Here is a 15,000-nt window from a genome sequence, read left to right on the forward strand (position 1 = left end):
AAGAGAGTTTACCTAGCACGGCGACAAGGGCATACTGGAAATTAGAAGCATAAATAACTTCAATGACTGGAATAAGATGAGTCAAAAAATGATCCTGCTGGTATTACAGTTTGCTATCCATAAGTAACATGCTCTGAGCAGGACTGTAATCCCAGAATCAGCTTTGTGATCTCTGCTCGGAGACAGACAGCTCTCTGGACCAGAAACACAGCTCTGTGATCTCTGCTCAGAGACAGACAGCTCTCTGGACCAGAAACACAGCTCTGAGGCAGGATGACAACACACGACTCAATCCCATTCCTCCAGATCCTTCTAGAACACAGTCCAACAGAGCAGGCTTCATAACAGTATTTACAGTGTGGTACTTCCAACATTTTGGTTTTATTCTGTACACACATAAAAGAACATCATAATTAGCAAATGTTTGTTCCGTTTTTTATTCTACAAATATTTCAGAGTTGGCTGGTCCGTGTTTGGCTGGGAGCACGTACAGTGAATAATAGGTGGTGCACTATGCCGTCTATTCACAAGGGTATTGGGGACTGAGGGAGCACATGTCTGGTTTGGAACGGGGCCTTGCTATCCTTTCAGGTTAAGTAGACAGGGTGAAGGATGAGTTGGTCGTTTGGAATCGATCCAACGGTCAGATCTCAGAGGACTCAATCCTTTCTATCCACGGCAGGCCAGTGGGAGGTTTATCCTCTTCTCTCGTCCTCCTCTTCCTCGCCTGGGTGCTCTGGGCTCCTGCATTTTTCTCTCCAAAGTCCCACTCCTCTCTCCTCCCTCTCTCTCCCTCCTCCTCCCCCCTCCCCCTCCCACTCTCCTCCCCAGCCCTCACCTCCTGCAGCTCTCTCTCCAGCGTCCCTCTCCTCTCTCCTCCCGCTCTCTCCCCTCCTCCTCCTCCCCCCTCCCACTCCCTCCCAGCCCTCACCTCCTGCAGCTCTCTCTCCAGCGTCCCTCTCCTCTCCCCCGCTCCCCCTCCCTCCCCCCCCCCTCCCGGGCCTCAGTCCCAGCGTCTGGGCCTCCAGGGCCTGGTGGCGCTGGTGCATCTCCAGGTAGCTGGCCTGCAGCTCCCTCTGGTAGCGGATCACCTTCTCCTTCTCCTCCTGCCAGGTCCTCCTCTCCTCCTCGAAGGCCGTGGCCTGGGCCTCGCTCTGACGGCGCTCCAGCAGGAGCTCGGCACGAAGGCGCTCCTCGGTGGAGCCCCCCGTGGGCCCTCCCGCTGGGCACACACACACGAGGAGAGACCAGCAGGTCAGAGTCAAGGAAAGACAGGTGGAGAGCAATAGAGTAGGTGAGGCCCCAGTAGAAAGAAGTAGAAGGCACCAAAATCAGGTCAAGGAGAGTTCAGCACAGTAGAGACAAGGAAAGTGCACTGATCTCGGGTAGCGGAGCGGGGGCAAGGTAAGAAGAGAAGGCATGAGGACAGCAAGGTAAAGTAGAGTACAGTACAGCGAGACATCTACCTGTGGCCCCCGCCCGAGGAGCCCTCCCCTCCTCCCCCGCGCGGGCACCCCCTGCAGGGCCAGCTGCAGCTCGCCCCGCGTCTCTCTCAGCTGCGTCTTCAGCAGGAAGACCTCGCTCAGCTTGGCGGCGACCTCCGCCTGGGAGTCCCTCACCTGCTGCTTCAGGAGAGAGATCTCCCCCGACTTCTGACACACCTGGGAGACGGGGGAGGGGGAAGGAGAGAGGGAGGGAGGGAGGCAGGGAGGGAGAGACACCGAGAGGGAAGGAAGGGGGAGGGATGGGGGAGTGGGGGGAAGAAGAAAGAGGAGGTCCAAAGAGTAGGAAGGGAGAAGAAAAGGTTTGAAAGTTATAATTAAAGTTTAGAGCCACGAGACACACAACCCTCTGTTAACGTGCCGAGCATTTTCATGGCCTCCCCTCTGCATTTTTCCCACACAGCCTCCCTTTATCCCTCCCTCAGCCCTCCCCCCCAACCTCTAGCACCAACACACTTCTCCCAGTCATCTCCTTCCCCCCTTGACCAGACCCCCCTCTCCCTAATGTCTCTCACCCCACTCCTCCTCTCCCAGTCCCCCTCCTCCTCCCCTCACCTCCCACTGGGTCTCTTCCAGGGTGGGGCTGGTCCCCTGGCCCCTGGCGGGGGCCCCCTCGCGGCTGCTCTCCCTGCGGAGGCCCTCCAGCTCCTCCAGCAGTCGGCTCTTCTCCTGCTGGGCCTTGTACAGCTGCAGCTGCAGGCTGCGCTGCGACCGCTGGGCATGCTGGGTAACCTGGCGCAGCTTGGCGGCGTACAGCAGCTTCAGCTCCTCCACCTCCTTCTCCCACAGACGCTGTTTCCCCTCAAACACCTTTAAGAGGGACGGGGGGACGGAGGACCACTCAGACAGGAGCACTTTCTACTCACAAAGAAAGAGAGAGGAATACCACAGAGAGAGAGAGAGGGAGAGAGAGAGAGGGGGAGAGAGAGAGAAGAGAGAGAGAGAGAGAGAGAGGGAAGGAGAGAGAGAGAGAGAGGGAGAGAGAGGGAGGGAGAGAGAGAGAGAGGGAGAGAGAGGAGGGGGGAGAGAGAGAGAGAGAGAGAGAGAGAGAGGGAAGGAGAGAGAGAGAGAGGGAGAGAGAGGGAGGGAGAGATAGGAGACCTGACGTGTCTGACCTGTGCTATGGCGCCCTCGCTCTCGTCCAGGTTCCTCCTCACCTGCTTCAGCTCATGCTCCTTCTCCACCAGACGCTCCTCCAGGTCGCGCACCTGGGGAACACACCACAATGTCATCGACCAACAAGGGGCTCAGACTGAGGTGGCCCACTGTCCATCCATCTATCCCTCAGCCATCCTTATAGCCACTTCCCATCCGTATATATCCATCCACCCTCATATTCATCCGTACATTCGTTCATCCATCCCTCCATCCCCTCACCACCTCCTCCACCGACTGCGAGAGCGTCATCTCGTAAGGGGGGCGGGGCCTCCCCCCCGTACGGCGCCAGGCGGCTGAGCGTGGCCATGCTGCGACACGACATGGCCATCTCCCCCGGGGCCGCGCCCGTCGCCGTCGCCGCCCTCGACCCCGGCGAGCCGCGCTCCAGCGAGCCGATGGTGTTGATGTGGCCCATAGAGGCGCTGAGGGGGGACGATCGACACCGCAACAGTCCATCACATCCCGACATCAATAACAACATTCAGTATCACCAGCAGTCAATATCACCAGCCACCGCCATAGTCAATACTGTCATCCATATCATTCAGTGGAAAATACACCACGGGTGGAGTGGACACTCCAAGTAATACAGTGTGAAACCAGTCAAATTGAAATCAAATGCCCCCAAAACACTGAGATCTTTTGGTTGAAGTGGCTCACCTGATGTGGGACAGGTGGGGGCGGTAGGGGGGCCGGTAGGGGGGCCGGTAAGGCGGGAGGGCTGTTGATGGAGTTATGACCAGAGTCCGACAGGTTCTCATCCTCCTGGCTCAGCCCACGCACCGACGCCAGCACCTGGACACAACCACCATCACCCCCGTCACAATCATCCTTCCCTTTACCACGGACAAACACTCCGTCAGCATTCTACTCATGGTCACGTGTGAAATCCCAGTTCATTCCATCCTCTCATATGTATCCTACTCAAGAGTGCTGTTTAAGGATCTATACAGCCAGGCACACGTTAGGACAAGACAGAGGCGGCTGTCTGAGCAGGCAGGCACGCGGGACGACACCTTGTGTCCAGCGGAGGCGGCCCCTCCGCGGCGGGAGGGGGAGGAGGACGAGGAGGAGGTGGACGCGGCCCCGGGGGCGTGGCCGTAGGCCCGGTGGAGGCCGTTGGACAGGCCGAGGTCGGGCTCGTCCGCGTGCGAGGACGGGTACAGGTTCTGCATGGAGCTGAAGTTCTTGGGGGGTGACGGGCTGGAACGCGGACGGCCGCAGGCGAGGCTTGGGGGGAGGGGGGGGAGGAGGGACACAGACACACATGGGTCAGTATTCGACTGGATATGGGATATGTATGGAGGTGGACAGAGAGAGAGAGAGAGAGAGAGAGAGAGAGAGAGAGAGAGAGAGAGAGAGAGAGAGAGAGAGAGAGAGCGAAGAGAGAGAGAGAGAGAGAGAGAGAGAGAGAGAGAGAGAGAGAGAGAGAGAGAGCGAGAGGGAGGGGGGGGGGAAAGGAGCTAAAGACAAGAGCAGGAGGGAAAAAAAGGAGCTGGTTGGTTACAGAGAAGGAGATGTTAAGAGAGAGAGAGAGAGGGAGAGAACAGGGAAGTGAGGTAAGACAGTGGGGTGACAGAGATGAAGAGAACCACATCTGACTCATTGCCAGCGACATCCAGGCCAAGCTACATAAATCAGCGTTGGTCAGATTCATTCTATTTAATCAATACGGGTTCCTCCCCTTCCCCTCCCTGCGTTCGTGGGCCTGATACATTTGGGGCGAGACGGGGCGAGATTTGATGACGGCTATAAATTCACCCCACGCCACGGAGGCCGATACTCGATCTATGCAATCTGGAGAGAGCGAGGGGAGGAGAGATGGAGATTTACGCCTGACCGACAGACTGTGGAGGCGTTGTCATCCATGTTACCCCCCCCCCCCCGCTGAAAGACACCTATTTAATCCAGACGTTTTTAAAAGAAGGCACTGGGCTATGCCTCGTCCCTGGCCTGCTCCTGAACACAGTCACTACTGGGAGAACACCCAGCTGGCGCTGCTGTGGACATAACAGTCCTCATGGCCGCCTGCCTTACAGCAGTCCGGCCAAGCGCAGTCTCAGACTTATGATGTCATTATTAGAAGGAGAAAGTCAGTTTGCATCCCAAGCTCGGTCCAAAGCGAAGGACTAAACCGATCCACCCGCATGAAATCCCTGTTCCTTTATTTTGCAGTTGTTACATTCTTAACGGTTGTGTCCTCACCTTCTCGTACTTGCCCCCCGTGGGCAGGGAGTTCCCCCCCAGCTCCAGCTCTGTGCTGTCCTTGCGGTACACCTGGGTGTAGATGTTGCCCTCCTCGGCGCCTCGCTCTCTCGTGACGGACGCCATGACCGACAGGATGTCCTTCCTACAGGCCCCGCCGGACCCCGCTTTAGGCTCCTTCCTGGTAACAGCAATAATGACACTACAGTGAACTGTTTCAAGATTCAGAGAATGTTTCACAAACAGTCAAGACCTGTTTGCCCAGTTCTATCTGTTGCTATGCATACAAAGGATTCTTGGAGATCAAAGTCATTAAGTATGTTTTGAACTTTAGAACTGAATGATGCTATATCTGTCCCATTTGATAAGAAATGGAGATGACTCGGCAATCAACCAATCACCAGAGGGTGAGGCCCAATCAGAAGTCACCTGGTGATGTTGAGGTAGTTGAGCAGCTCTCTCTGGGTGAAGCCCTTCTTCAGGAGCCCGTTGGCCTGCCTGGGCCCCACCTGGGGCACCGCCCTGCTGCCTGCTCTGCCCGGGGGGCCGTCCGGCCGCTCCACCAGGCTGCCTACACTTCCCATGCTGCACCGGGAGGAGAGAGGCGGGTTCGGGAAGGGGTCGTGGAAGCTCTTGCTCGGATCGCGGGACAGAGGAAGGGTCTGGACCGAGGTTGCCATTGGTTACAGTGCAGGGTGATGCCCTGAGGAACTCTGGGAGAGGAAGAACGGGAGACAAAGTCGAGGTGTGAGAGACTGAGGAGACCAGAGTAGTCTTGTCTGAAGCCTGTCAAAGTTGGCGACAGCGAATGAACCCGCAAAAAGATCCTGATTCAACTGCCAACATTACCTTGTCTTATCACTTAGTCAATAAACCGCAGCGCTCGCTATCAAGCTGTTGATTTGACTATCTCCTCGCCAGTCGGCCACAGTCAAATAAACATCTCCTCTTCCATAGGAAACGTCATTTAAACTAGACACACAAACACACCACCGCATCGCTTAGCATGATAACAGCACATAGTCCAGGACCCACAAGTGTCCTTTATCTCTTCCAGAGGCTGTTAAACCTCTCCCCCCCTCTCCTTGCTCGCTTGTTTTCCTGTGTTCCAGGCCTCCCCCTTCTCTCTCTCTCCTGATCCGCTGAGCGTGAGCGGACATGTGCTGCCCTGTCATCAGCTGTGGTGCAGACAGCTGTCTCACAGCCCAGCGCTGTGAACACACACACACACACACACACACACACACACACACACACAGCCCAGCGCTGTGAACACACACACACACACAGCCCAATGCTGTGAACACATACACACACACACACACAGCCCAGCGCTGTGAACACACACACACACACACAGCCCGGTGCTGTGAACACGTACACACACACACAGCCCAGTGCTGTGAACACACACACACACACACAGCCCAGTGCTGTGAAACTGAAAACGCACACAGACACACCACTGAGCAGAAAACACACTCGCTCATCGTGTCAGAGCTCTCAAGCAGAGCACAGCAGGACAGCCACAGGGAGCTGGGGTTGTGTTCACAGTGGATGGGACTCGCCCAGGGAGAGAAGGCTGTGTTCACACGGATGGGACTCGCCCAGGGAGAGAGGGCTTGGTTTCCTATTCTATAAAGGTGGCAGTTGGGACAGAGGGTAGGGTGAAGGTACAGGTCAACCGTAACACTCCAGTAACCATGTTCACTCACTACCACACAAACCACCTGGGACCTCTGCGGGCGTTCCAAATCCCAAATAACGCATGTTCCCTGCTGTAATACCCTCATTACCGATGAACCTAATGTTTTCCATCTCTCAGGCATGGAAAACACGCTACAAACGAGCTTAGCGGAGAGAGAGAGAGAGTTGGGTTTAGCCGGGACAGGCTATCAGCAGCCTATGCAGCGGGCCGAAGTCCCTTACATAACTGGGATCCCATCCAGGCTACTGGAGCCCTGGAGACAGGGAGCGCTCTGACGACGCGCTCCACAGAGGCCACCGACACGCGTGTCTGACAGTCACTGGGGCTCCAGAGGGTGGCTAACGTGGGCTCAGACTCCCCAATGCATGGGGCTGACTCTGGACCTGATGCTGCTGTGTGTGGCTTCTCACACACGAACCTGCATACACACAGATCCACTGGCAAACTCATGTACAGCCGGGCTCAGATGTTCACAGGGGCTCGTCTAAAGCCTTTGATGTACAAACAGGAGACTTCTAATTTGATGTGATAAATAAACAAAACAAGTACATTCCTATTTACAGAGAGCTTGTTCACCTGTGTTTCTTTCTGGGCCTACATGAGCTCTCCAGAGAAGAGCCGTCTCATGGAATCCCGACCAACTGTCCTTGTATAGACTACGAAAGACAAACCGAACCATCACTATGCAATCCTCTCTCCAATCCCCTCTTAAATCCCCCTCTCTCCCCCCCCCTCTTCCTTTTAGACAACCTCGTTAAAGATCTCTATTGATTTCACCCACTTGACCCCTCTGTTCCAGCACACACACACACACACACTATACGGTGACCTACAAAAACAACACAACTTACTCAGAACACCACAAATCAAGTCCAGTAAGCAGACAGAAACCCAAACCCTTCAACAGAATCCTTTTAAACAAACACGCATGAATCCTGTTTACACTTGACCTACGCTGTGGTGAAGTGTAAAACACTGCTCTCGTTTATTAAATAAACGATCATGCCCCGACGGACTCCTGTTTGAATCACTGGCAGACCTCCCTGTATAGATCATAACACACGCGCACACACCAACACGCACGCACACAGTTTGTGTACAGTAGCAGGGACAGAGGCAGTATTTCAGATTAATTACTAATCCAGGCCAGGTCATTATCTCAGGCTTAAAATAGAGGCAAACAGAGCATGCCCTCTCTCCTTCCTAGCTAGCTGCCGCGGAGACGGAGGGGGGCTTGTCAGTGGGTGTGGGGGCACAAGGGTTAGGGAAGGGGGGCTTGTAGTCTGGGTGGTGGTGGTGTGTGTGTGTGTGAGTGTGTGTGTGTGTGGGGGGGGGGGGGCGGGACCCCTCCGACAGCTCCTCTGTTTCCAGCATTCCAACTGTTTATCAAGTGATCTGCACTGTTGGCCTGGACGGGTAGAGCAATTATGCAAACAGAGAAGAGAGGATGGAGAGACAGAGAAACAGGAGAAAAAGAGAGGGTGGAGAGGACGGATAAAGAGGAAGAGTGGAGAGGACGGAGAGAGAGAGGATTGAGAGAGAGAGACAGGACGGAGAGAGAGAGAGAGAGAGAGAGGATGGAGAGAGGTCCTTTAGAGCTAACTAGAACTGTAGCCTCCTCCAGTCAGGGCTTCCAGCCAGGCCCAGATCACTGCACACAAGACTGCTCATGGTTATATTCATGAGAAGAGCTAGCCCCCCACACAGCAGCTCACCCCCAGCCCTGGGCTGCTCCAACTCTGTCCTCATGGTGGGTACAGATCAATGGAGCTAGGAGCAAGACTACTGGATCAGACCCCAACCTTACATTATCAATACCAACAGAAGCATTGATCCCCCTGGCTTGCTCATTGTGAGCGTGTACGTGTTTCACTGATGCAATAGGCAACCTTCAAGGACAGGGTGAGGATGGAGAGAGAGACGAGAGAGAGACAGAGAGAGAGAGAGAGAGGGGGGGGAAGGGAGTAAAGATCCTTTTAGACTGCAGTCACAAATCTTGCAGGACTGAAACAATCTTGCGTCCAGTTGTTTTCCATAATTGCCTTCTAGTTTATGGGTCCAGGCACGCCAGGAGCCACGAAGAGATTTACAACCCAGCCAGGGCCTCTACACAGGGGCCCTGACACACTGCACAGCCTCCTAAATCACACACACACTCAGAGACACACACACACACAAACAAACGCACCCCCCCACACACAGAGGTCAAAGCAGTTCCCTTCTACCAGTCGAAGAGAACTTAATTGAACACTGTGCTCCAGTTTATGCGTGTGTTTAAACTTGATTTCTCCAAGAAGGCCCCTGAAAATCCGGGACATCAAAGTAAACAGACAGTTCTCCCATGTGCCTGGGAAAACCACATCTTTCTACCACACCAGCGTTGTATGAAACAGCTAAGTGTACTCTGAAAGAGTCGAGGACTTCGAGGACCCTTTCTTATTCAGATCTTTAAATCAGGTCTTCTGTCGTGGAGACGAGGTCTTCCCTGAAGCGGGTTCTTGTGAATCTCTCCGGAGACTAAAGCTTCCTAACAGAGGTCAGAGACATGGGAGGACTCTGACACAGAGGAGACACATTCCAGACATTCTGGGAAAAACACAAGCTCAGACTCATCCCTCTTCGAACACAATATTAAGGGTGACAGCAACTAAGGCATGCGCACGTTCACACGCACACAGACAAACACAGGGACACAAGCGCACTCAACCATACCGAATAACGAGTGAACACCTGCTTTTGGAGACTCTCCCTTCCTCCTCCTTTGCTCTCTCACTTCATAAATGTTTGTTTACATTGTTGTGCAGATAATTACTGGCTTGCACCGAAACCCATACAGACGCATTAAGTATCTATACAGGATATATAATATACAAGTCTAATATATAATTTATAGGTTACGCAATTCTTTTTCATCTGAGACTAACAGAGCAGGACCACTATGGGAAACGTAGTTGTGGGCCTCCAGAGGCCTGACTCAGCATGACCGGAGGGAAACTCCTCATCCCAGCTGCCACTGCAAAACTGGGGCAAACACACAGCTGGAACAGGACTCATCCACAAGCTCACTAGTTCTACAGTACACACTAAAACCACCACCAAACAAGGCATTACACAGGCAGTAAAGCAAAGCCAATTGCCCATGTTCTAAAGAGAATTCTATTATCTGACTTGTTAACTTGTATAATTGACTCAACATTTTAGAGAATACACACAGACACACACACACACAATAAAACCGTGTCTTTTGCTCCGATGGCAAGGGAGGCTGCCAACAGCAGTGGTGTGTCCAGCCCTGCCCTCCACCTTACCTGACTTGTGTCCAGGCCTCCAGGCCTGTTTCCTCTCTCTCACTCTATTCCCAGTCTCCACTGGACTAACCAGGGTTGATATGGGGTGAACCAACACCCCATAATAGAGGAATTACCTATTGATTAGCATCTGTCAGCCGTGTGGCAGGGTACTATGAGGCTATTTTAGTGAGGCAGAACAGCAGAGTGGTATGGTGATGATGAGAATAGCCTAATGGCCCTGGAGCAACATTCCGTGGTCTGTTTTAGACAGGGTCAGTCAAGCACATCCCAGAGCAGGTCGTCAGGTCACACGCAGGGCAGTAAGGTAAGGTTACAGCAGGGACACCCTGGGTAGATACTGGGGCAGAAGCGCTGAGCCGGGCCTCCTCTTAGTCTCTTTGTCTGGGATTACTGGGCTATCTGTTTTATTCAACTGCCGCAGAGTGAGAGTGAATGGACGTGTTCACGTGTGCGAGGACGCTGGTGTAGTGTGAAATTCCCCCGTGTGTATTTAGCTCTGATTAGCAGTAATGCCATCAGGGTCCCTGGTTGACCCTGCGAAGCTAGTGTTTTAACGAGTGATTCATACGTTTCTCAATCACTGACACACACACGCGCGCGCGCACACACACACACACACAGACACACACACACACACACAGGGGAGCACAGAAATATGCAGCTTCAAACTAAATGAAGAGAATGTTTACAGAGTTTCATATCACAACCCTATCACTGGACGAACATGAGACCGATAACTTCCCTGATAAAGAACAGCACCTAAACATGGTCATGGCATACCTTGGCAGGGGCCTGTGGGAGTGCAAACACAGCCACATACCAGCGTTCTAATCCGGCCTCCAGCTCCCGTCTGTTTGCTCTTGGTTCACCTTGAACCAGGTCCACCAGCACAGCTCGGCACCGACAGGAACAGAACATCGAAGGGAGGGAACACAAGTCACATTCCTTACATCGCTTCCTGGGTAATTATTAACGCGCCCTTTCGAGACGTGTCGGAGGGCTGCTGCTCTGTCGGGTAGAAGGGGCCCCCTGGAGCAGACGGCTCTCCAGACCCCTACATGGAGGTCTGAGATGTCTGGAAGGTTTCCAGGCGTGGCTCCACCTTCTCCTGAATCCCTACATTTCTCTTTAGGCCTGCCATCAAGGCAGCCAGGAAGTCAGAGCGAGCTGAGATGCTCGCCATGAACCTAACCTACGTGGAGTCCTGCGAGAGCTTCTCCCCTTCTCACAGCAACGGCCCGGAAGGTTCCCTATGAAGGGAACAATCAGACTCTCAAAACAAAAGCAGGGCTATTACGGTCTGTGGTGACAGTCTTAATAACAGGCAGGCGTCCTGGGATCTCGTGGGAACAGGACTGGGATGGGTAGAATCCGAGCCGTAATGACTGATAATACCCCCCAACACGGGCAGGAGCGAGACTGCAGGGTCAGAGCTGGGCCCAGGCCAGGCCAGCTGGTGAAGGACAGGATAGAGTGAACCTGCTCATTACCTTCATCACAGAGCTGCTGCGGGGCAGGAACAGAGCTGCTCAGTGACCGACAGGCTCCATGTTTTGCAGGAGAGGTTCAGGCAGGAGTCACCGTTCTGTGATCACAGCGATAGAGCGGTGATCGGAGCGGAACCCACTTTCCGACACACACACACACACACAAGCGTCCTGATCTAAGAGCACAAGCAAGCCCATCCCTAGAGGAGTGTGTGTCTGTCTGGCTCCAACTTCCTGCCAGCCCACCCTGTCAACACGGGACAGAATGAAGAGAGCAGGATGCTACTGTAGTCGCTAATCCCTCATCGGTGCTGAGCACACCTCTCCACGTCGTCTGGGACTCAGCAGTTCCTAGTCTATTTTTTGATAAACAGAAACTCTTTTTGAATCTGGGTGTCCACAAATGTGGATGTCCTGTCACCATGGGAACAGCTGTAAACAAGAGTGGGATGACAGCAGGCCACCCGATACTGTCCCGTCAACTGTGGAGGCCTATGGACACAACAGCAACCGAAAGTCATTAGCGTGGCATTTTCCTGGTATTGAATCAGGGGAATTTCGTGTGGGTAAATGCACAGGCAACTTCCTCCCCGTGACATCATTAGCTCGGGATAAAAGATTAAGCTAAAAGTTTGGCGCATTCATTTCAATTGCAAATGAGCTTCCTTAGCTAGTCATTGAGGTCCCCATCCCCCCACACTGCCCCAGTATTAGAGTCAGACTACTGGTAAATCACAACCATGGTTTTTTATGTAATGCTTTACAGTCTTTTAAATAGGGCAAATACTAACAAACAACTAGGCTATGTCTGGAGGATAGATGTCTCAGCCAGGGCTCTGAGATGGAGTGTATCAGCTCTACTCTGTGTATTGCACATATTAGCCTACATAAAGCCAGTCCAAGCTATAGGAAGAAAAAAGCAACCTACTTTTAATGAGTTGCATCAGGGGCATAGTTCCCCTCAAAAGCTACATTAAACTGCTACCATTGAAAAACAAATCAACAGCAGAAGTATTTTGATTATCACTCCTTTTTCGATTTACACTATTGGTAATGGTTCCTATTTCACATGATGACTCACCACAATACACAGCCTCTCTCTATTCAGCAGTCCCTCTGGTGAACGCTCCCTCGCTCTCCTTCTCTTTCAATCTCGACCTCTCTCTCTCGTTTCTCTGCCTATCTCTCTTTTTCTTTCCAGCATCCATCCCTTACCTGACTTCCTGCTTCGCTGCTCTAGCCCGAGTGGGAGGAGCCAGGCGCTGCCTAACCCTGTGACTCGCTGGTCCATCTCACCTGTCACCCTCCTCCACCTCTCTTTTCCCTCCCTCCTCATATCTCCTCCATCTTGTTGCTTGTTTATCTGCACACACACAGACGGTCCTGAGGGGCCGGCATGGTCCGACTCGTTCGCCCGGTTCCAAGACAATGAACCCGGATGTGACTGAGCCGTCCCGACGATCCCCTCCAGATCTGAGCTATTCATATAAGGCCTGCTCTCACCCACATATATCAACAGTCCTGTTTGTTCTGGGATAATCACACAATACCTGAGGATCAGACCTGGGTTAGGAGGCAGACAGACTGAGAATAAGACAGGAAAAGCTGTGGGGGAGAGAGAGAGTGAGAGAGTGAGAGAGAGAGGAGGGAAGCAAAAGAGACAAACAGAGACGGCCAAGATAAGGAGGGTGAGAAAGTGATGGAACAGAAAAATGTGTGTGTGCATGCGTGTGTGTGACACTGTGTGTGTACCGTCTGGACAATGGTGTGAGTATGGGGTGGGTAGCAGGATGGACTGGTTCTGCTGTGGATCAGATATCACAAGTCTGGCCGGAGAGACTCTGCCTTCTGAGGAAGAGGAAGAAGAGACCATTGTTCTCTCCTCCCAGCCAAGGAGAGAGTGAATGGGACTCCTTCAATCCCCCTTTCTTCCCATGTGACCTGGGGGAGCCCGGTGCCAGGCTGAGAGGACTGAAGGAGGAGGGGGGTGGGATGTGAGGAGGCCACCCCTCCTGAAATGCTTCTGTGCAAACCGAGATAGAAATCTATTCCATCCACTGACTGGAAGAACAGAAAGGTATGAGGTGAGGCAATAGGGTAGAGAGACAGAGACATAGAGAGAGACAGACAGACAGGCAGAGAGAGAGACAGAGACAGACAGACAGCATGTCAAGGCCTGTTTCCAGTTACCTGTGTCACTGGCAAGAGAGGCCGTGCTTCAGACTAATTTCCTTCAGCTAAGCCACTCAGACCAGACAAGAACATGATGAAACCAACTCTAGGCCAAGTTTCGCTGTGTGGAGCAACCTGAGGGACCCAGCACACTGAAACCAGATCTCATATTACAGCAGGTCTCCAAGTTGCCCTCAAGAATGTAAACAAGCATTTCAATCAATCTCTGCCCTGGTGGCCGGTTGGGAAAGAGCGGGTAAATATGCTGCCGTACCGCCCAGACTGGAGCTCATGTTACTGTATTCAGATCTAAAATAGGACTCTGCCTTTACTGAGGAGATTGTTGTGATTGGGTCTCTGCTCACTCACTGATAGCAGGTCAAGGCCTTCTCCTGCGTGCTACCTCTGCCTCCGCCCAGCTCCAGGCATTATGCTAAAGGACGGGAGAGCACAACAATCCTGGATCCTGTTAAAAAGAGTGTTCTGGAAGCTTGGCCGGCCGCCACTTAGCCTGAGAGCAGGGCTAAATAAAGGAACAACAATAGCCTGTATTATAGCTGCTGTGATCTCATGGAGATCTGCAACGTTACAGTATGGGTTGAATCTTATCTCACACACGTACACACATCTGTCACACACACACAAACACACATTCCAGATATCTGTGTGGGTGTGCTAGCCTACTCAAGGGAAAATCACTCCAATCGGGATCAATAACAACGTGATAGGGGGATACTAATAAGTTCTATCTCAAAACTCTTATCAGAAACATACGTGGATGAACTGTTTCCTGCCCGCGGGGGCCGACACCGAGCACACGTCAACAGCTGCTAAACAACAAAGCCAGCGAAAGCCTTAAGACCGGGACGGCACCTCCATAGACTAGCAGTCTACAGTAACACGCTATTTCCAAACCCAACACTGTGATGGTGACATTTCAGGACAAAAGGCCCAGTATGGGGCTTGTCCCCGTTCCCCGCCCCCTGTGACCTTTCCCCTCTGAAGGTCAGGGGTGCCTGGCCGTCCTGGGTCTTTGTCCTGCAGTCTGAAGGCTGAAGAGGAGATACGAACTGGAGGAAAGAAACGAGACGGCTTCTCCTGGTGACTTACTTGGAAAAAGAAAGACGTCAATTGCGGTTTTCTCTTTTATCTTGTGTTAGTTCCTTTGTTGTTTCTTCATGGCTGTGGTGTCTTTACTTCCTTGTAGCAAGGCAAACAGCGGGAGAAAACATCGCAATGGATGCAAGGCGATGAAAGAGACTGGCCGTGAGCTGTGATGGAGCAGGCTGAGGTTTCTAAACACCTGCAGCTGAGCCGCACAACAATCATTAACCTGGGGTGTGTTCCATATCAAACAACTGTCAATAGCACTGCTAGTCTGTTTGCCAAGGAACTTCAGCAGAGTATAGCAACAGGTGTAGCAAGCAGATAGAGTGCTGTCACCATGTCACATAGTA

The 15,000-nt window shown here is 52.8% G+C and overlaps 1 protein-coding gene across 1 annotated transcript in view; it reads right to left on the reverse strand.

Annotated features, from left to right (window-relative positions):
* Nucleotides 1–6: 6 nt before the first annotated feature.
* Nucleotides 7–15,000, reverse strand: part of n4bp3 (NEDD4 binding protein 3) — a 17,380-nt gene continuing 2,386 nt past the window's right edge. The window contains 15 exon segments of the mRNA XM_067248354.1: nucleotides 7–705; nucleotides 820–946; nucleotides 1,023–1,216; nucleotides 1,467–1,502; nucleotides 1,505–1,661; nucleotides 2,058–2,312; nucleotides 2,618–2,710; nucleotides 2,880–2,921; nucleotides 2,923–3,082; nucleotides 3,321–3,367; nucleotides 3,369–3,455; nucleotides 3,677–3,853; nucleotides 3,855–3,890; nucleotides 4,866–5,046; nucleotides 5,295–5,578. Coding sequence (XP_067104455.1) covers nucleotides 644–705; nucleotides 820–946; nucleotides 1,023–1,216; nucleotides 1,467–1,502; nucleotides 1,505–1,661; nucleotides 2,058–2,312; nucleotides 2,618–2,710; nucleotides 2,880–2,921; nucleotides 2,923–3,082; nucleotides 3,321–3,367; nucleotides 3,369–3,455; nucleotides 3,677–3,853; nucleotides 3,855–3,890; nucleotides 4,866–5,046; nucleotides 5,295–5,545 — 1,905 coding nt within the window. The 5' untranslated portion in view covers nucleotides 5,546–5,578 and the 3' untranslated portion in view covers nucleotides 7–643.

Source organism: Osmerus mordax, chromosome 12 (genome assembly GCF_038355195.1).
Source record: "Osmerus mordax isolate fOsmMor3 chromosome 12, fOsmMor3.pri, whole genome shotgun sequence".
NCBI lineage: Eukaryota > Metazoa > Chordata > Actinopteri > Osmeriformes > Osmeridae > Osmerus > Osmerus mordax.